This window comes from Chinchilla lanigera, unplaced genomic scaffold (assembly GCF_000276665.1).
Source record: "Chinchilla lanigera isolate Chin_1 unplaced genomic scaffold, ChiLan1.0 scaffold00064, whole genome shotgun sequence".
Taxonomy (NCBI): Eukaryota; Metazoa; Chordata; class Mammalia; order Rodentia; family Chinchillidae; genus Chinchilla; species Chinchilla lanigera.
The window spans coordinates 4,389,778-4,412,139 of record NW_004955465.1 but is presented as its reverse complement, the minus strand read 5'-3'; the positions used below and the strand labels follow the sequence as shown (position 1 = coordinate 4,412,139).

The 22,362-nt window shown below is 36.1% G+C and overlaps 1 protein-coding gene across 1 annotated transcript in view; it reads right to left on the bottom strand.

Annotated features, from left to right (window-relative positions):
- Nucleotides 1–22,362, bottom strand: part of Ofcc1 (orofacial cleft 1 candidate 1) — a 310,574-nt gene that overhangs the window by 203,541 nt on the left and 84,671 nt on the right. The window contains exons 10-11 of the mRNA XM_013521801.1: nt 10,533–10,796; nt 7,753–7,963 (exon numbers count right to left, since the gene is read on the bottom strand). Coding sequence (XP_013377255.1) covers nt 7,753–7,963; nt 10,533–10,796 — 475 coding nt within the window. The remainder of the gene's footprint in view (nt 1–7,752; nt 7,964–10,532; nt 10,797–22,362) is intronic.

The window sequence follows — 22,362 nt, the reverse complement described above, 5'->3', positions numbered from 1 at the left end:
AGAAAAAGAAAAAAACCTCAAAGATAGTAATAACCCAAAAGTTGTATCATAGGTCTTTTCTTTCAGCCTTTATAAGTATTTTCTGGCCTCGGGCATCCTCTTATTTGCAACAGTGAGCACTGCTTAAAATATCAACCTCGGATCCCTGTGGGGGAGGGGCAGTGAACGCACGTGCATGAACACCACTGTGTGCTTGCAAATGAACATAAAAGTCACTTTGTCTTGATGTGGGGACAGTAGCAAATTTGACAGGTTGCATATGAAGCCTATCAATGCAGGACAGCTTGCCGAAGATCATGAAGACGTTTTTCAGATAGGAATGTTGCAACCATGAACGTGTCACGTGGTCACCACTTCCCTAAGGTTCGCTCCTTTAATTGTAAATAGCCAGAAAGTCATCAAGCCAGAGTTTAATAAACTTTTAATTTGAAATGAATTACCACATGTTGTGTTTGTTTACCCATTATTAAATCTCTTAGCAACATATCAGTGGCAGAAACAGCATACTGTATCACAGCCCTGATATATTAGAAAACAAACCCATAGGGCATATTAACTGCTAATAATATGCTTAGGAGCTTCCAGGAAAAATAAATAAATATAAGCAATGGCAGAGACATGTATTCGAAGAGATTTTTATGCTCTTCTTTTGTACAGATCTGTTCGGAACAGGAGCAGAAGGTCCCTCTGCAGTCTATGAATGTGAGGCTTACATCAGTCTCCAACCTCAGAGCAGAGCAAAAGAATAATCAGTTTTTGAAAAAACTTTCTTCTAAAGCATGCAAGATCCCTCATCTTGCGGTATATTGCATTCTCTTACTGGATGTGGTGATGTTCATGCTTCTTGAAGTGCCACTGTCCTCCTTTAAGGGGACCTGGGGACAGACTCTGAAACCCAAGTTCATAGCACGGTGCAGTAGGTGTGGGAAATGGAGGCACATTACCCTGAGGAAAAACTAGAAAGCAAAAATGATCTGGTAAAAATGTTCAAAGAGTAATTGCTTCTAATCTTCTCAGTATCCTAAAACTAGGTTAAAATGTCAGTAACACTGAAATAGGAAGCATCAGTTAAGTCAGAGCCCACTTTATCAAAAGTTAAAAAATTTAAAATTTGACTTCTGGCTCCACACTTAATTCAGAAACATTTAAAAAATAAAAAAAGAAAGAAATCTCACTGCAAATGAACATATTTTATAGGGTCACACGTAGTGGCTTACAGCTGAATTTCGAGTTTGATATTCAAACAGTCAATGACACGCTTTCTATCCTTTGTGTCTAATGAAATCCAATCATTCCATTTATATTCTTCCTTTGTGCTCCCTTCAGCAGCACATATGCTTTTTTTTGATTTATCTGTATTAGGAAGATGCTCTTCAACCATCAGAAAGAGAGATGTTTTTTTCTTTTCTTACTAGCCAGTGTCTCTGTCCATTTTCTATTGCTTTTATAGCATTCCTGAGGCTATGTAATTAATAAAGAAAAAGATCATTCCTCACCATTCATTCTGAGGCCTATAGTAAGTCCAAGATCCAGTGTCACATCTAGTGAGACCCTTCTTGGTAAGAGATAAAGGGGTTACACTTGGTAAAGGGGTTTTCTAGAGAGAGGCAAACTGACTTTTATATCAGACCCACTCTCCTGATTATTAACCCACTCTCTCAATAACCCTGGAATCCTTTAATATAGTTTTAAAGGTAGAGCACTTTTGATTGAACCACCTCTTAAAAGCCTAACCTCTCAACACTGCCATGTTGGGGGCCAAATTTTCAACATATAAATTCTGCAGGCCATACTAAATATCATAGTATCCAGATTTCATGGAAGATATGCTAATGTTAAAGGAACATTTTTACAGAATGAGGGCATCTCAGACCCTCATGATAAAGGACTGGCTAACTGGATTCAACAGAACCCTGGTATGAAAGTCATTCTCCTACAGAGACAACTAAAGGACACTTAACCACAACACCCGTGGATGTTCTCAACAAAACATGAAGAAATGTGGACTGGGATTAACTGGCACCGGCCAATGTCTGGCTTGGAGCTCCTTTTACTGCATCCTCTGCCCTTCTCAGACTGACAGTGTCTTGTGTCTATCTGCCACCTCTGCCCCATACTTTCCTCTGAGCCATACTGAACCTATTAACACTCATTATTAATGACCCCAAATATTTACATTTAAAAAATTTAAAGTCTAAAACCTATAACATTTTAACAAAAATTGCTTAAAGTTAGCTTCAAGGTACCTTTCAAGGGTAACTAATTTTATTTATTATCCTTCACAACTAGACCATAATGGCAGTCACTTCCTATCTTCTCTGCCTACAAGTAAATCAAATGCAAGTTCTAAACTGTGGGAAACAATACATGTTGACTAAGTTGATTTATCGCTATGGCACTTATTACCTAATTCCAACATGTATCACATTTCTGGTTTATTTTATCAAATATTTATTTAAAACCAGTGACATAATTTGATATTTAAGTATTCTGTGCATAAAGTGTCAACATATCATTTCCAAGTATACATTACTCTATGAAATGATAGAATACCATTGCCTGGAAAGGATTGTCTCTCAGTAGTTGTTAACTAGGAATCTTGGCTGAGTCACCAGGAAGCAGATAAAGCACATAAGGAGGCCCAGGACTTGTACTGCATCTACTTTTTAGGGAAGTGGGGATCCTGGGAGTTGAGACTGGCAATTGATAGAGTTTTACTGGGCCCAACAAGATATAACCTCCATAGTAAATGAAAAAGTCCATTTAAAAACAGTCTATCACTCTTTGTGAAGCAATAGGTTTTCCAGTTAATAGAACGAAACAGGAAGGCAGAAGTTTAGTGGAGCAGTGACTTTGTGTCTGACTGAAATGGTAGGGGTCGGGCATCCTCCTCCTGAAGCACTGCTATTTCCCGGAACTGTGCTCTCAATGCAGCGCTCTTCATATTCTGCACATCCTCCCGGTTGCCTTCACTGCTTAGCGGTTTTCTTTGGAATCTCCATGTCCATGCTGCCTCTGAACACAGTCTCCCTCCTCAAACTCCATCTGTTTTGGAATCTCATGTTGTCTTGGTTACTTTTCTCTCTTTGCTGAGACAAAATACCCAACACCCAAATTAAGGAAGTAAAGGTTTATTTAGCTCACAGTTTGTGGAGATTTCAGTCCATACTCAGCTGACTCCAAGGCAGAGTGGCACAAGGCAGAGAGCAAGAGTTCATGGCAACAAAACAGCAAAGCAACAAGAGAAAAAGGGAGGAATAGTAGCAAGCAGCCTCTTTCCCTCCCTTACATTGTATTCAAACTGCCCATCCCAGGGCAGGTGTAGCACTCACACCATAATCCCAGAATTGGACCATGGATCAATCATAAACTCTAGAAGTCCACCCCATGACTGCATGTCCCTTTGGAGGGACATGCAGACACAAACCATGACACATGTCCATTTGTTTTTCCTGAGCATTTCCACTTAGATACATGTATAATATAGGCACCTCAAACCCAATAGGCACAAAATTAAGCTTATGGTGATAGCTACATCTACTTATATCCAAAGTTTAGGAATCACCCCTTTTTTACCCCTCACCACCCAACCTAACAATCAACAGAATCAATATTCTTTTTACAGTCACTCTATTGCATCTTTTTAATACTCTATACATTCACAATTTCTTCTCCAATTTTACTACAATCTCTACCCTAATGGAGTCTCTCTTCTGTGGCTACACTACTCTAAACATTTCCTAACAGAACTGTTTCTAGATATTCCCTTTCCAGATATACCCTACTGAAAAACTACCTGGTGTAAAGCAGAAGTCGAAATACATCACTCTTTCCTGAGATCCTTCGGTGGCTGCCCACTTAATACTGATTTCTGGTACATGAAACAATGCAGAAAAGAGTCAGAAAAATTAATCCTAACTTAGAATTTTATAAATGGATTCATGATCTATCAAAAATATAGGAAAAATATCCAGACTCTTTCTGACATACAGTACCTAAGAAAGATCCAAATGCTGAATGAATGGCTGAAGATTTACTTGAGCAAGAAAAATAAAACCAGACTGAAGACATGTTAAATTGAAAATATTACAAAGCACAGGTATTGATTGAATGTGTCAATAAATTAATCTGCTATTAAGACTTAAAAGAATACCTCTTAAACTTTGTGTTTAATAAAAACATGAAATTGAAGCCCACAATTATGAGAGTAGGAGGAGTCATTCACTGGGAACAGTACTACAACAAAGGTCTTATCACAGTAAGGAAGAAAACAGACCTATGGAGTGAGCTTTGATTCTTTAAGATAATTTACAGTTAAATATGTAGATAAAAAATTATAAATAACCTCTAAAATAAGTAATAGAATCTATAGATTACAAGCACCAGGTGTTAAACAAAAATAATTTTTGATTAAATAAAAATTCAGGAAATAATTTTTAAGAAGCAAAACCATAAGGTGGCAAATAAAATGTTACTAAGGATTTCAAATACAATACTACAAAAACTTAAATATAAGTTGTAGTTTGACTCTTAAATATTCTCCAAAGGTCTGTGTGTTACAGGATTGGCCACAGCCTGGTGCTCTTGGGAGGTGGTGGAAACTTTGGAAAGTGGAGTCTGGTGAGAGGATTAAGCAACCACAGGTCTGCCCAAGGGACTCTGGGGCTTCCTTCCTTCCCTTTTAACTTTCTGCTCATGAAGTGCTCTCCACCCACTCTTCCCAGGAATGGCCACCACAGGCCCAAAGTAACAGGATTAACTGATCATGGGTTGAAACCTTCGAAACTGTGAGTCAAAATAAAACTGTTCTAAGCTTATTATCTCAGGGATTTATTATAGTCACGAAAAGTTGATTAACACCCCTATTAAAAAACATATTATCTACTTATCTTAAATTACAAAACCTCAGAGTTATGCTACTAACTACAATTTACCCAAACCATACAAGGGACAAATAATAATAATAGCAATAATAATACAAAAATTAATTCAGGTAACAGAACTAATAGCAGAAGAAATGGAATATAAATTCAAAAGTTTTAACAGACAAATAGAAGGTGACTACAGCAATATAAAAAAGAATAACAATCTCAAAACTATAACAATCATATACATGTATGAACATAACACATTTAATATATATAAAGCAATATCTAACAGAATTACATAGAGAAATGGACAGATACCATCAAAATTTGTGATCTATCCAAGAAAGATTAAAAATAAATGAGGTAAGTTTTAAATTAAAGATATTAAAATAATAACCTTAGAGAAAATCTGAAGAAAATAGCAGTAAGAAAGTTAAAACATTTAAGAGGAGGCATACATGAAAACAAAGCCAAAAGTCAAAAGGTAGACTCAATAGAGGCAAATTTAACAACTGCATATTTTAAAAATGAATGTAAAAGCAAACCTCAACAGGCTATAACAGAAAAGAAGATAAAAGTCGATATTAGAAATTAAAAGGGAATATAATTAAACTTGGGCAGCATTTTAAAATTATAACAATATTTTATATATTTTCTTAGAGATACATAATACATCTATTGAAAACTATACAAGAAATATTGATTTCTTCCAAGGAAAATAAGCAGGCTGGATCCTAAGCATAGGAAGCAAATTTTATCTTGAAAGCTATGAATATATTGCCCATTCAGTAAAATTTTAACAGAAGGAAATAAATTTTAAAACTAAAAAGTTAGGGGGTGGGGATTTAGCTCAACAGCACAGCACCTGCCTGACAAGCACAAGGTCGTGAGTTCGATTCCTGGTACCAGAAGAAAAACAAACAAAAAAAACTAAAAAGATACTATGATACTATGACCAAGTTATAAAATTTCTAACGAAATAAATTAAATGATTGAAAACTTTATACCAATTAAACATGCAGACAAAAATCAAAAATTGAATCTGAAAATAAGTATTTCCCATGATTCTTTTCACCTTAAAAAGAAAAGCACTAGAATTTTTACAGATCAATGAGGAAAAAAATGACAGAAAAATCTAACAAAATACAGTAACAGGCCCTTCACAGAGGGTAAAACCCAATGGTTAAAATAAATATGTGGTGAAACAAATGCCCAAATTGGTCTTTATTTAGGAAAATTCTAATTAAAACAGAGATATCATTTCACTGAAAATGAACTGGCAAGCTTTAAAGCCTGACAGTGACAAGCATTGGGAGGACATGGACAACATTCCTACACAGCTCTCAGTGCAGAGTTAGCACTGTGCCACTATCCTACAAACTTCCAAAGTCTTAGGACTCAGTGATTCCTATCCTGGGGACTTATAGTCTGGTGAAAATCTCACCCTTTTGCACAAGGAGGGTATGTACAAGAATAGTCATCAGAGGGCCTAAGGGTTAGCCTGCCCTGGCCCCTGAGTTCCATCCCCAGCTAAAATAAATAAGTAAATAATCACGCTGGTCTGGTTTACAATAGAAGATAATTAGAAGCAGCATAAGTAGTAAGAACAAACAAATTGTGTTATATTATACAAAATATTCTATAAAACAAGAAAATAAACTAGAAATGTGTAAAGAGAAAGATCGATAACCCCAAAGACACTGTTGAAGGAAAATAAAATTTACAGATGTGGATGTGAAGTAGAATACATTTACATAAACTTTGAAAACATAAATGATATCATACATTGCTTATGATCACATGTATATGAACAAATGTTTTAAAATGCACATGGAGGGCTGGGCACATAGCTCAACCCTGCATGTGTGAGGGCCTGGAATCAATCTCTACCTTAAAACACACACAATTAAACTAACATGAATTTAAAATAAAATATAAATGGAAATGATCAATAATGGGTCAGAGCTAGGAATAGAGTAGGGAGAGGTTCACCAAGGGCTTTCACGCCATATAAAATGCAGCTTTTTCACAGAAAGCATGTAATGAAGCAGATATGGCAAAGCAAGAAAAAGTAGCAAAGCAGCAGGCTGAAGAATGCGCAAGTGATGTTATTTTCTGTAGATATAATTAAAATATTGGACAATTTCAAAAACTAAAACTAACATGCTTATTGCAAGTCTTGTCGCTGGTAATACTTCCAGTGTTCACACTGGGCTCATGGTCCTGTTACTACTATTACTGCAGTAACTGCAATCCATCCCCTGCTATTGCTATTCCTGTCGTGTACCGCTAAGATATCCACCCTGTTAAAGAAACTTGTGAATCCTTTTCTAAAGGAAGTAATTCTTTACTGCAAAAGATAATACTTGCTAATGTAGCTCTTCTTTAAATTAGAACTTTTGTAATTGAATATTTCAAAACTGTATTTGTTTCTTAGTGCTTAATAAAGCCAGTCTTTAAAATACAAAGCTGTACAAAATATACTCTGTTATATAACAACTTTTTTCTGAGAATAGTGTCTCTCTCAGGTTCATTGGTTTGGTTACCACTCTCAAAAGCATATAAGGAAGACTAAGATTGAGAAATAAGAACAAAAAGGGTAAATTATCCTCCCCCAAAAAAATACCTTAAAAATTCTAAGAGCTATAGGCTAGGGAGAAGCTTGTGTTTCAATGAAATAATTTTATATTTATTTATGTAATAGACACTGCAACATGAAAACTGTTTTTCTTGTTAACAGTCACATTCTCTTGAAATGGTTTTGCATAGACAATAATACATTAGTAAAAAAAAAATCAGCATTTCTTTGTTTTACTTAATCGTGCTTTACAAGCACAATTTGAGATATTAGCAATTGAATCTGAACAAAAACAAATCAACTAACCCCGAGAAGAGTGTAAGGCAGATTCTGCTGTATGCTCCATTGACATTCGAATGTTTTTCTGGGTTTCTTTCTCTGAGAGGCCAACTGCGTTGTTCACATCTAAGTTTGCTTTTTCTGCTTCAGCCACTAAACACATGGAAAATTCAGGGGAAAGCCGAGTATGGTCTTCATGCAGGTTTTGATCATCTAAATGCAAAGGAAGTTGGATTACCTGTTAAGAGATAAATGTGTCATTAAAATTTTTGAAAATTTAACACACATTGTTAACCTTGCTCAAGAACAATGTGACAATTTGATAAATCTAGAAAGTCAATAATAATTTCAGCATTTCAGACCATATAGGTTTTTGTTTGGTTGTGGTAGAATGAATGAAATCTTGTATACTAATTAATTTATATATTTGCTTCAGCTTTATTATCTTCTCTCTATGAGGGATTTTGTTTTTGTTTTTATTTTTTGAAATTTCTTTTTTAAAAATAACACTATGGGGTAACAATTATACTGGGGTGAGATTAGTAAAAATTCGTGCAGTGTTTACTATCTCCAAGAAGTAATACTTTAAGTTGAAGGGGCTGGGGATTTAGCTCAGCGGCAAAGCACCTGCCTGGCAAGTGCAAGGTCGTGAGTTCAGTTCCCGGTACCAGAGAAGAACCAAAAACAAAAAAAAAAAAAATACTTTAAGTTGAAAGATAAAAGTCAAGCGTGTAGCATCTAGTGGTGAGAAAATGGGTGCCCATCACACTATTTTTTCACTTTACCTTACGTTTAAAACTTTAATAATAACCTGGCTGGGGAAGGACAATCAATGACCCAAGAAACAAAATACTCAGAAAAGTGAGGTAGTGAAAGAAAAAGATTCCTGGGAATGTATTATAGGAGGTCTTCCTTGTTTACTTTTTCCTCTTCTACCCTTACACATGTGCTCTGGGAGCTGAGTACCAGTCGTGTGCCAGCCTCCTCCTCGTGCTGAAGGCAGCTGTCCTGGGTTCAGTCCCTGATGATGCAGGAGACGCACTGACTGTGCCACCCGCTCTTTGACCATGGAAGCTTCCTGGGACGCACTCACCAGTGGTCAGAATGCACTGGGATTGCCGTGTTTCTTTTCACCATTTCCAAGCCTGTATTGCAAAAGCCACCCTTTCTATTCCATCGTCTATCTTACACCATTTTTCTTTTCCTAAGTCTAAGTTGTGTATTTGTGAGCAGCTCAGCATTTACTTGATAGGAAATTCTTGCATTTAACAAACCTCACATTGGGAAAATCTACATATTTTAAAATTTCACATAAATGGAAAATGAAGTTTTCAGGTAAAAATTTTTGTTTTAATCCTCATGAAAGAAAAGTATCTATTTTCCTGTTTATTCTGTCTTTTAATCAGTGAACCAGGACTTCACTCTTACTTGACACCAATGAGCTACACACCCAGCCCCTAAGATGATCATGTATTGCACAACGCTATTTTTATTTCATTATTAAGACTCCCTCCCTCATGAAATATACAGGAGAAAAGTCCTAATATTGTCAATCAAGAATGTTAATGGACAATTACATCCATCTGGAATGGTAAAGGGCTGCCAAGCCCTACAGATAAATCATAACATTTTTTTCCACAAAGATTATTTTAAAATAAGTCAGAAGAAAAAGAGGAAAATGTTAGTCTTCAAATTCAAGTAGATTTTGATCAAGTCAAATTATTCTAATGTTGCTTCACAAATAACATTTTTATCTTGTAAATGTTAATCCTCAATTTTTGATTTAGTCCCAAATATAAATAGGCTTTATGATTAGTACTAGTACTACATGCATTGTCTTTTATGAAACAAAGTATTTATTTTGCCATAATTTATAAAACACTCAATTTTAAGTAATAAATAGTGAAAGAATAGCTAAAAGTCATGCATGCCTTTCGTATTCACTACACTAAAATTTACTTCCTCTAATACATTTATTTTTTTTAAATAGGTAGATGACTTGATATATGGATAGACAGAAAATAAAATGTGTAGGCAAGAAAAAACAATCCGTGGTATTTTATGATATAGGCATAAAAAAATAAACCAGAAGGGACACATTTGGATATATAGGACAAAAATGAGACTCCAAATACATTGGAATGCTTTATACTGAACATATACTGCAATTTTTTTTTTCTGGATCTTCCATGGTGTTTGCCTAGAAAGAATTTAGGGAACATCATTTCTATTGAAAGATTGACTAGAAAGCAGACAGAGTGCCAAATATATAAAAATAAATGAAATAGGCTGAGGTTAGTTTGTTTTAAAGATCTAAGGTAGACCAAAAGTGAGCATGCTTTGATGTGGCAAAGCCAAGGGAGGGAATTTTGTGATGCTGCTCAAAACCTGTGGAACTATGGGTCATTAAGTACCTTTTATATAAACAATGCCCAACACACAAAAGAATTTTGGTGAGGAAACATACTGTGGCACTACCAATAGCACGCTAAGATGAATCTGCAGATTATGGAATGCAGCAACAGACTGTGAACTCAGAACTGGAGGCTGAAGGTGGCAGTTCTGGCCCATCTACAATGCAGACAATTATATTACCTTTAACTTTTCCATTAACTCTAGAATTGTATTCCTTATTTCTATATATCAATTTAATTTACAGTATCATAAACCAGCACTGCGATGTAATTACTTTTGTCACTTTGTGAAACTTATTAAAATTTTCAGTTTCACGAAGGAAAATTAAAGACTAGAAAGCAGCTTTGGGAAAAAGGTAAAATCTTTTCTATGTACAAAAACATATTACAAACCTGAAAATAGAGATTGCACAGCCAGTGGTCCAAGTCCGAGCAAATCAAATCTTCAATTTCCCTGAAACTGTTGAGTGTCTGTTCATAACGTCCTCGGAGAAGGGGACACTTGAATTTTCCCTCCACTATACCAAAATTGTTGTCACACAGAGGAAAGGCTGCCCAGCCCACAGCCTGATCAGTGCAAGCAGACGTCCCACCAAGAAGAGACAGTTCAAAGAGGAACGCTGCGCCAGGTTTCACATCTTTCCTTTGAGGGAGTCCCTAGAGAGATGTTAAGACAGGGGAACATTGGGATGCTGGTACTTTCAGAAACACGCCAAAGTAGGTGATGCCTACAGACAGTTTAGAACTGGGTAAAAAGTCATTCTGTTCTCCTGTTGTTGGCCCTCAAAACTCACCATTGCATGAATTTGCATAATAACCCTTCCAGCCCCAGGTACTTAAGCAATCACACCACCATGAAAGTGTAACTCAAACAAGACAAATTAGCCCTGACAGTTCAAGAGTCTACATTCCGGGAGCTTTAGAAATCAAGATAGTCGTATGTTAACATAATCTTTTGTATTTTCAGTCTTCTTTGCCTGGTGCATCTATTGTTGCTATAGGTATTTGAATGCGTCCCTTGAAGAGTTCATGTGCTGGAAACTCAAAACTCTAATTCCTATATTAATGGTATTTGAGGAGAGGCCTTTGAGAATTGGAATTGGATTAGATTATTGGGGTAGGTTCCCAAGAAGGCACTAGTGGCCTTATAGGAAGCAGAAGAAAGAATGTAGCTAGCACACATGCTCAGTCTCACTATTGGATGCTCTCCAAGGTGTTATGACTTTCTTGCCACTGTGGGGAAAAGGAACACTTCTTCACTGTTAGTGGGAGTATAGACTGGTGAAATCACTGTGGAAATCAGCATGGCGATTCCTCACAAAACTAGGATTGGAAGTCCCACTTAACCCAGCTATTCCCCTTCTGGGAATTTTCCCAGAAAAAATAAAAACATCATACCACAGCAATATATGTGCACCCATGTTTATAGTAGCACAATTTGTTATAGCTAAATCTTGGAAACAATCCAAATGCCCATTAACTGAGGAATGGATAAAATGATATGGTATTTTTATACAATGGAGTATTACTCAGCTATAAAAAAAGATAAACTTGAGCCTTTTATAGGTAAATGGATGCAACTAGAGACCATACTCATAACTGAAATAAATCGGACCCACATGTCTAAACATCATATTGTCTCTCTAATGTAAGAACCTGAAAGAGTAAATAAAACCCAAAATGTACAATAGATATTATAAAAGGGAAAGAAATTGTTCAAAGGTAGGAACAACTGGGATGAGGAAAAGGAGAAAAAGAAAGAAGGGGGAAATAGATAGATAGATAGATAGATAGATAGATAGATAGATAGATAGATGATAGATAATGTAGTTATATAGATATATATATGGATAGCTGAGATAACTGTACTGTGATGTCTAATGGTTTATTGAAAGGAACAGTTAATGTTTAATTTTTTTACCAATTTTGCATGCTTATATCTGATAATCTGAACAACTAATTTGAAGACAACAATGTAAAATGTAACAACCATTGGTGAATTCCTACCATCTTGTCTAGTGAAACTCTGTATCATTTCTAATGGGTTTTTTTGTTTTTATTTTTTATTCTCTTTAATGGTTTGATCAGTCTTACATTCTTACATCTGGTAATCTGAACAACTTCATTGAAGATAACAATATATAATATAATAACCACTTTTAATTCCTATCATTTAGTTCTGAAATTCTGTATCATTTTTTTTTTTTTGCTTTGTTTTGTTTTTATCTATGTTGTTGGTATTTTGTCATTGCTCTTTTTAAATTATTATTACTGTTTTCTTTAAAATTAAAAAAGAAGGCCCTCACCAGCAACAGTGTCATGTTCTTTGGCTTCTCAGCATTCAAAACTATAAGCCCAGTTAACTTCTACTGTTTTTATACTATAATGTCTCACATATTACAATGTAAGAGAAAACAAAGACAATTGTACAACTATTTCTACCTTCCATTACAATTACTGCTTAATTTGCTTATCATGAATGTTTGCATTGTACTTCTACTCCGCCTAAGTGCTTTGCATGGAATAAATGCCTTACAAAAAGTAGTTGAGCTAACCACCATTCTCCAGAAAAAGTAATCCTACTTCTAATGGTCACTTGAAGAAAAAATAGAGTCCTACTTAACTTTGTGCTAGTCTGTTTCAGTTGACACTGTAATACACATCACTGTATGAGAAATTGCCAGTGCTAAATAAATAGCACTAAGTATAGAGATGAGTGATTCTTGGATTGGCCAAGCCTCTGCACAAAAGCCCAGATGTGAAGATGGTGTCTATTGTTCAACCTTTTAAAAAAATCTAGAGAATGCAAACCATGAGTCATCTTTTATTTTTTGAAAAAATTATAGACTGCACTTTCTTTTTAAAATTTTGTGTAAATAATTTTAAATTGATGAAGATAGGGGCTTTCTAAGACTATATTACAATGTTTATCCAAAAGTGTGTGAATATATTTTGTATGGTTTATGTAAATATTTCAAGACTTAGTGTAAGAATAAAATGAAACAGAGGCATCTGTTGAAAACTCCTGTAACCCTGTGGCAGCTGCTATTAAACCATTAACAGGATCAGGTTTCATTTAAACCAGATTTACCATTTTCTACAACAGCCCATGGGAAAGCTAAAAACATTAGGCACAAATTACTGACAAAAGAGATCCTTAATCAAGCCATACTTTTCATTTGGCTAGTTGGCTGTGAGTCACATTTGTGATAAGAGAATCAAAACTAAATGAGGAGGAGAAAGAGAACTGGAGTCAAAAACCTGTTCGGACCATCATTTAAAAAAAAAAACAAACTGATCTGATGCTAATAATAATACTTTCATTCCATTTTTATCCCTGTGTTTAAAAACTGGTTCTCTTGTTATACTAAACTGGGCTTATTCAGCCAACACATTAAAAGTACAAGAAGTAACAATCTGGCCAGTAGTGAGAATTCTATTATTAATTTCATTGCAGTGTTGGGCAAGTCAATTTTCATTTTGTATTTAAATCTGCATTTTTGTATTTAAGTTTTTATGTGTATATTTAAGTTGTGCTTGAGTTCCCTTGAAAGAATAAAGGTTATAAATATTTTCCTCACAAAGTAGACACAATCATCAACTTATATAGTAAATATAAAAATGCAAAATGTACCTTACAATTATTTATTTATCTTAGGACTTTCTCTCAACTACTACACTGACTTAAGCAATGCTACAATTTGATAAAAAAGAAAAGATAACACTTACGGTTAAAATACTCCTGCAAAACTGCAAAACACTACTACAAGAAATAGTTGAAGGGTACTAAGCTTGACATATGAATACCGTGTAACACTGTGTCACTTGTGGTAATGAGCATGAAGAACCTCTTCTATAAAACAGAACAGTCTTACACAACTACTCCGATGAATAACTCCTAAAGAAATAAGTACATGGGTGCTGGGGATTTAGCTCAGCGGCAAAAGCGCCTGCCTGGTAAGCGCAAGGTCGTGAGTTCGGTTCCCGGTACTGGAGAAAAACCAAAAAAAAAAGAAATAAGTACATGAACAAGATGAAAACTAGACACTGACACTGGCTATACAGGAAGATAGGAGCCATAAATTATTAAGACAAGCATTACCTCTTCTTACTTATTATTTTAGCGCCTTTCCCTTGCTGCCTGTTGTAGAAGAAATCTTTTGCCCTGCAATGTGCAGCTTGGGACTCATTCTTTTTCTCTTTGGCAAGAAAGTTCACTAAGTTTCATTGCACCTCTTTCAGAGGATATTTTCAGGAACTTGAATATATCCACAGTTGTCCTGTATGAGACATTTCTGTGAGTATTTTTCAGAACACTTATAATTTAAAACTATTCTATTTAAAATACTAAATGTACAGGTCTCCTTAATGACCTGTAGCTCCTTAACCAGCTACCAATGGTTAAGCTACCATTGGTCGCTCCTTAACCAGCTACCAGGGCCAACTCATCATGGAAGTTAGTGGTTGGAGGTCATCATATTGTCAGGACCTTTATTTCCTGAGCACCATGAAGAGCACTCCTCTGGAAGAAACAGGTGAACTACACATTTGAATTTCACAGCACATCTTCAGGGAGATACATTTTATCTTCCATACATGTCAGAGATGAAGTGGAGAACAAGTGAATCCAAGAAACAAATACAAAATTTGAAGGCAGAATGTTCAGTGGATGATTAGAAGGAAAGCAAAACCCTATTGACTTGGACACTATATTATTTAAATGAAAGCATTGCAAAAATCTATGAAACACAATGCAAGTAATGAAAATGCATATTCATGAAGTAGTGTTCATTTTTACATACTTTCTGAATTTTTTGTAGTGATCCTGGTTTTTATTATCAGAAAAAAATCAAATAACTTTTGGAAGCCTTGAAGATGAAAGCTAGGAAAATCCTAGAATGATATAAGCAGAGCCTGATGAGTGATTCTGGTCAGAAGGCTGATGTAAAAGCAAATGATAAAGGTCAGGCTCATGAGCTTGCAGTTAGGAGCAACAACTCCACTGGCATATGAACTAGAGACTGTATATGTCACACTATTGCAGAACATTTGTCTACATTTTGACCATGTCCTTAGGCTTTGCAGGAGATTGAGCAGTAGACCAATTAATCTGTTGGAAGAAATTTCAAGACAGCCAAAAATTTAGATTGTGGCATGGACAATGCTGGCTGCTTTTGGTCAGATTTATAGTGAGAATTTGCAGCCAAAGAAAGTTTTGAAAGAGTTACATTTTGGCTTAGAAGAAACCACGTGTAAAGTTGAAGCTAAAGGAGATGTGGTTGTTGAAAAGAATAGCACCAGTAAAGAGAAACAAACTACTTTGCACAGGGATAAGAAAGATGCCTTGAGGACATCTCGGGAACCAACAAGACACCAATAGCGACAGGCTCAAGGGTGTAAAGCAGTCAACTGTTCTTTTGAGAAGAGTCACTGAAACCCCATATCAAGAAGGGACTCCTAGGGAACTGGTTCCCTGAGATTCATTTCAGTGTGCTCAGCCATCCCACAACTCAGAGGCCATTGGTTCAGGCCATGATCATGTAACACTTTTTCATCACTTATTGGCCAGAGAACATACTTTCTGTGCTAAACTCTCCAAAATTGTCTTTTCTTCTCTTTTACTACAGTGACAAGAAGCATTCCAGGTGATTGTCCATCAACTCACTTTTGACTCAGGATGAGAAAGAATAGTACAAAGACTTCATCTGCCCTGAAGTGTTCATGTGATATGAGTGAAAAACAAACTGCTGTGTTGTATTAAGTCACTGAGATGTTGAGGAGCTTTGCTATTTTGTTGTTGTTACCATAGCATAACTAAGCATATGTTGACTGGTTTGCTGCACTTTCCCTGTATTTATTCAAATCTAGTCTTAAAGCCTAAATGGGACAATTATGCCTAATAGCCATAAGAAGGTAAGATCAAGAATCTAGTGGCTCTTTGTCAACATCAAAATAAAACTAATAGTAGTGAAATACACAAATTATCATAAAATATTAGCAGGCTTAGCAGACAAGCACAATATTAGATAATGCTCAATTCATTCATGTGAAGTCTGCAATAGTGCCCTTGGACCTTGTCTTGGTTGCAGTTCTTCTAAATGTATCTTAAATGATTCAGCTGACTTTATATATAGTGTGCAGGACACCTCAACCCAAACTGTTCAATAGTGCCTTGTTTAATTACTTCTCTCATTTAAATGGGAAACTATATGTCCTGCATATTAAAAATAGGGGCTTTGGCATCTGACAAATATGAGGGCAAATTCTTATTTACTAAAGTAAATAACCTAGCTACTATTTCTGGATCTTTGTTTCATTATATAAATATCTGTGGTATAGGGTAAACACGACAGTAAAGAGAATAGGAAATAAACTAAATGGTGTCCTGGGGAATAAGCATGATCAAGGAAGTAAGTCAAAATACTTAAGTGCATTAGAAATGCTCTTTCAGAGGCAGACAAGTCAGGACAGATGAGTGGGAACTGATGTTACAAAACAGGGTAATGCAGATTATCCTCTGAGCATTTTACAGTACCATTATTTTCTTTCCTATTCTCCTAGCCAGGACAAATGAACAGGCAAATTAGTCTCCAGTCTGTCTACTATAGGATAGAAGAAAGAAATTATTCTTGAAAATTTATCTCGGCCTAGGGATCAAGGACAGGTTTGAAACAACTATAGCTCTCATAACTCTTGAATATGAAAAGGGGGCTTTTACTCCCCAAAACCCTGGGAAACTAGTGCTCTTGTGTCAGATATAGCAGTTTCACATTTGTGTATTAGAAAATCGGCTTTTAAAAAATTTCTTAATTATAAACATGGGTATATCAACCACTAACGTGTATTCAAACCCAAGGCACTTTTTAAAGCACTGTCTCCTCATTAATTTTTATAATAATCTCATGAAGTAGATTGTATTATGGGCCTCATTTCACAAACGCCAAAACTGAAGCAAAAAGGGACTTGGCCAGAGTTCATATAAAAACATGGAGAAGTTCGAGTTGTGATCTGAGTTTAGGCAACCTGCTTCAGAGCCCTCTTATGCTACGCTTCCTGACCCAGGAGCACCCAACATGAAGACCCTGCCTTGCACTCACTGTAAAAGACCTCAAAGTCATGCTACTGTTGACCGATCTTCCTTAGTTCTATGAAGTGAGGAAGCTGGGCTCTTCCTCCAGATGTTTCTCTGTGTCCATCCTGTTCTTTCCTGAGTCATTCACTTTGGGTTCAGGCATCTAATACAAACCAGAAGAAAAATATTTTGCCCAATATGTAGGCTTTTGTGTTACATACCTGATCTGTGTCACCATCACTCAACTCTGCTATTCTAGCACAAATGCTTCCATATGTAATAAGAAAACACAGCTGTGTTCCAGTAAACCTTTGGGTGATGGATACAAAATTTGTATTGCATGTAATTTTCATGTGCCGCAAAATATTATTGGTGTTTCTTCTTTTCTCATTACTGTATGTTTGCAGTACATAATAAATGCACTCAAGAAAAAAAAAAAGAAAAACATTTTGACCAATAAAGCCCAGGATCCCTAAAACATGTCTTTGTAGAAGGCTAAATTTACCAATTTACAAATTAGTAATTCTGAATAAAAGACTTCCTTAATGGAAAGGCACAATTCTATGATCTCTTAAACATCAATTCATTGCAGCTATTTTTATGATTTTTCCACAACTAATTTAACCATTCCAGAAACATCAACACCAGACTATGTTCTTAACAGGCTAGACTAGCAGTCCAAAAAGTTTAGTTTGTGTACAAATTACCCAAGGGTACTGATTAAAACTGCAGATTTTCATGTCTCATGCTTACATTTGAATCAGTAAGTCTTGAATGAGGATTAGCACCCTGGTTTTTAACTGGCCCACTGAGGTAGCAGTGAGTTAAGTAGCCACACTTTCAGTAGTGAATCAAGTGGTCCTTCGGCCCACACCCCAAGAATCCTCAGTGAGGACACAAAGTGAAGCAGGAGCAGGTACCTGTTACCATGTGTAATCAACATTTGTCAGAGCCACTCTATCAGTGTCTAAAGTCTGACTGAGTCATACTTCAATCACGATTGGATACACAATAGGACCTTTCCACCATTTCCCATCAGACGTGACTAAAATGAAGAGGGAATATAACCAATACCATATCATCTCATTGCATCACAATTTCACTACCAACCTCAAACTCAATATGTCACTGCTCATCTCTTCACACTCTACTCAAATGTTCAACTAAGAATATTTCACTCTAGAGATGATAAAAAAAAAATCTCATTGACTATTTTAATGTAGAAAATTCAGTTCTGGGATTGTCACCCTTCTACTCTGTTTTTTCCATTTTTTTTTTCTCACTGTGAAAACAAAAATTGAGTGTTCTTTGAGTTCATCCTTGTTGGACAGAAGACAGATCTCTCCTTTCATTGTCCCTGAGAGTTGAACACATTGGGGAAAAATTGGGCACAGACCATTACTTCTACGAACCCCAGTGAGTGAGCCTCAGTGCACACAAAGATGGTGTTTCTGAACATCTGCAGGCTGATTAGATCAAAGACCAAGGAATTAACTACAAATGCTTTTATAAATAACATGCAAGTATATCACTTGGAAAAGAGAAAAAATTTGGCAATAATTGTCGATCAATACATTCCCTTTGGGCAGCCTGTACTGCACCAAAAATGTCTAGTGATTAAGTAAATGGCTGTACATTTTCTATTTTATAAAGCTCTTACATGCATATTATCATGTCTGACCTGCTTATCAGCTTTATGACATTGTTGACATTAGCCTATTTTATAGATGACTGAAAGCAAAATGATTTAGTAAAGATACGACTTTCTCATCTCCCTAGCTGCTAAAACGATGACTTGACTACAGCAAAAGCCATATGCAGCTTTGCTGTTTCTTGGGGATCACTTATTCGTTTACACATGCTTATTAAATACCCATTTTCTTTACTTGAGCACTATTACTGGCACCGAGTAATAACACCTCATCAATAGCGATAAATGCTTAACCCAGCTGATACTGAAATAATGAAAGAAATAGAAACAGACTCAAAAATAACTAGAGGAGGGAGATATTCTGTTAAAAAAAAAAAAAAACTCTTGTCTGAGGGAAAAACCCTTACCCTGAGACCTGCTGTGTCCATGTTTGAGGTAGAAGCCTACTAAATAGGAAGCAATAATATACTCAGTGACCCTTCAGCAAGAATGAGCTCAGAGTGCACAGAAAGGAAAAGTGAGGTGGGCAGGAAATACACAAGCAGAAACCTAGAACAAAATAAAATTAGAAAATGGGGTAAAGGCCAGATACATAATGTTTAAAGGCAGAAGTACGAAATCTAGATTTTGTTCTAAATGCAGTAAAGATTCGAATGCAATGGACAGTATAACGCAAGGGCTTGATTTGATCTGATTTGCAGTTTACTAGATTGACCTTCTTGAATGTAGTATTGCTTTTGTTTGAAAATAAATCCTTTTCCTGGCACCTGTACAAGCTTTGAGAGCCTCATCAGTTCAAAGTCTCACTGACTCCTGCTTAGTATGAATCTGAGGGATGGGAAATGATAGCCAGGCCTATTCTTTGCAATTAACAGGCTGTGCGACCTTGGAGAAATTCTTTGCCCTGTTCAGTCCTTCGTGACTTTGTTCGGTGTTCATGTGAGAATTAATGCCTTAAAAGTAATTGTAGAGCATTTTGTATAGATGTCGAAATATTAAAACATATTCCCTCTGAATGTGAGGGAGTTCAAATATAGAAGCAAGTTCCTCCTCTACAGAGAATTCAAAATGATTTGATTGTTGAATTGCATGCCAAGTGAACAAGAACTACTATTTTGTAACTAGGGCATTCTTAACTCAGAGTACATTGGATGTGAACAGATGTAAAGAACAGACACAAAGGCAAAAGATGGATTTATGGCAGTTTGAAAGCATTCCCAATAAAACAAAGAATGTGGCTCTGCATAAAACACCAAAGACTTTTAAAAAATAATTCAAACTGGGCTGTGAATGTGACTCTGTGGTGGAGTGTGCTCAGCATGCATGAAGCCCTGGGTTCATTTCCCAGCAAAGAGGAAAAAAAATATTCACGTAAATGGCAGCCAGTGGTTGTCTATCTGTATTTGGCGACTTTGTATGTGGGACTCTGGAATTCTTCAATTTGTTCATTGATTTTTAAACTATGTATTGAGACAGCCACATTCCTAGGTGCTAGCATTACAGCGACAAACAAAACAACCTAAGCCCGTCCTCGCAGGAAGCCTACTTCCTGGTACTATCAAATATTAAGAGACCCGCTGTCAATGTCATGTAATAGGACAGCCCCCTTCCCAGATGTTAGTTTTAATACATGATACGGAGCCTGTCTGTTATGGTCTAGATCTAGAATGTCCTCCAAAACTCTCACGCAATCAGAAGTGGGGCTTGTGGAACATAACTGGTTCTCGGGGGTGCTAGCCTCATCAGTGAATTCGTCCACAGATGCGTTTAGTAGCTGAATGTGCTGTTAGGAGGTGAGGCCTGGGTTAGGGGTGAGTACTGAAGAGGTGACCCGGAAAGGTGAATGTCCTTCCTCGGCTCTACAATTTGCAGCCTACTTCCTGGCTGCCGTGACTTGAGCAGCTTTCCTCCCTACCGGGGCCTCACACCTTGCTGTTCCCGTGTTTGCGTCTGCCAACCATGCACAGAAACCTCCAAATGCATGAGCCAAAATAAACCTCTTCTCCTTTAAACTGTAGGCATCAATATTATGTCCCAGTAGGAAGAAAGTACATCCAATGAATTTTCTTAGAGGAGAGAATCAAGGAATAATTAACTAAGACTTCTTAAAGGAACATTTTAAAGGGCTAGAGAAATCTAAACTACAAAGGAAAGCAGAGACCTTTTTCAAGAAGTTACCGCTACAACAATAAAAATAATTAGAACTACCAGTTATTCCCTACCTGAAACCCACTACACTCAGCAGTTTATATTTCATAATAGTTTATGCTTACAAAATGCCTCTGAATTAGGTGTTAGATTTCTGTTTTATAGATTGGGGTCTGGGGCTAGGGAATTTAAATGCTTCTCCTAGAATTCTAGTAAGTCTTGTTCTAAAAATGCACTCTTAACTCCCTAGTAGTACTCTTTGGCCAAGTTTTTATTTTGGTAGAGGAGATAAAGAGGGGTGGCCCTTTACTTGACAGGAAAGACCTCTGTGTGGTAGCTGTGGGAATTGACTTAGGGAGTCAGGAAAGACCACTACTGAGAGTAAAATACCCAGCAACCACTCACATCGAGCAGGACAAGCCCTCGCCACCAAAGTTCTCACCAGTCTGGAGATTCTCTTAAACAGAAGTGACTATCTCAGCAAGGAGAAAGGGTTTTCCTCCAATTGATATAATAGAGAACTTTCTAAAGCTGTACAACGGAATACACTCCAGGCTCTCTATAATTAATGGTAATAACCAATAATCAATAAAGCCAATCATATTCAGGCCCTAGATTTCCTCATACCACTCCTTCCTATGAGTTATTAAAATCACTTCAATTCTTAGATATTAAATGTCACACAGAAAATAACCTCATGCAAAATTTTGAGTTCATCATATTTTAAGAATTAATACTTTAGGTCATTTTAATCAGTTTCTGATATATGCAGTTTTCAGAAAGCACTGCAGGGAGGAACATTGAGGTGATGACTAATAATGACAAGAATATGAACTATATTCTTCATATAGATATATTAGAATCAGAGCATTGCTGAACTACTTTACCATCTTAAGTACTCAGGAGGGTTTAAATAAAAAATAAATTTGCCTACTTCATTGACATAGAGCATTTTTTTAAGCATAAAACTTCAAACTTATTCATTTCATAGCTATATTTTAAAATGAGAGTCAGTACCAGCCAGATGACTGCATGAGGAGTGCCTTAAAATTTCAAGAAAAGGCACTAAATTTTTCACAGTATTTGTGTTTCATTCTCAGTGTAATAAAAATATGCCACTCTTTTAATAATGAATAATAGATTCTCAGTTTGATTTACATGCATGGATTAAATGTCATGTTTGAAAAGTTGCTGTTTTATTCATATTGGATTTCCCTCCAGTGAAACAAAAATGGCGTCCATCTCCTACTGTAATAATGGTACCTTGTCACACTGATATATAAATATTAACTGGTTGACATAATTTGTAAAATTCCAAACATACATGAAATAGCCTGACAGCAAAATGAGTG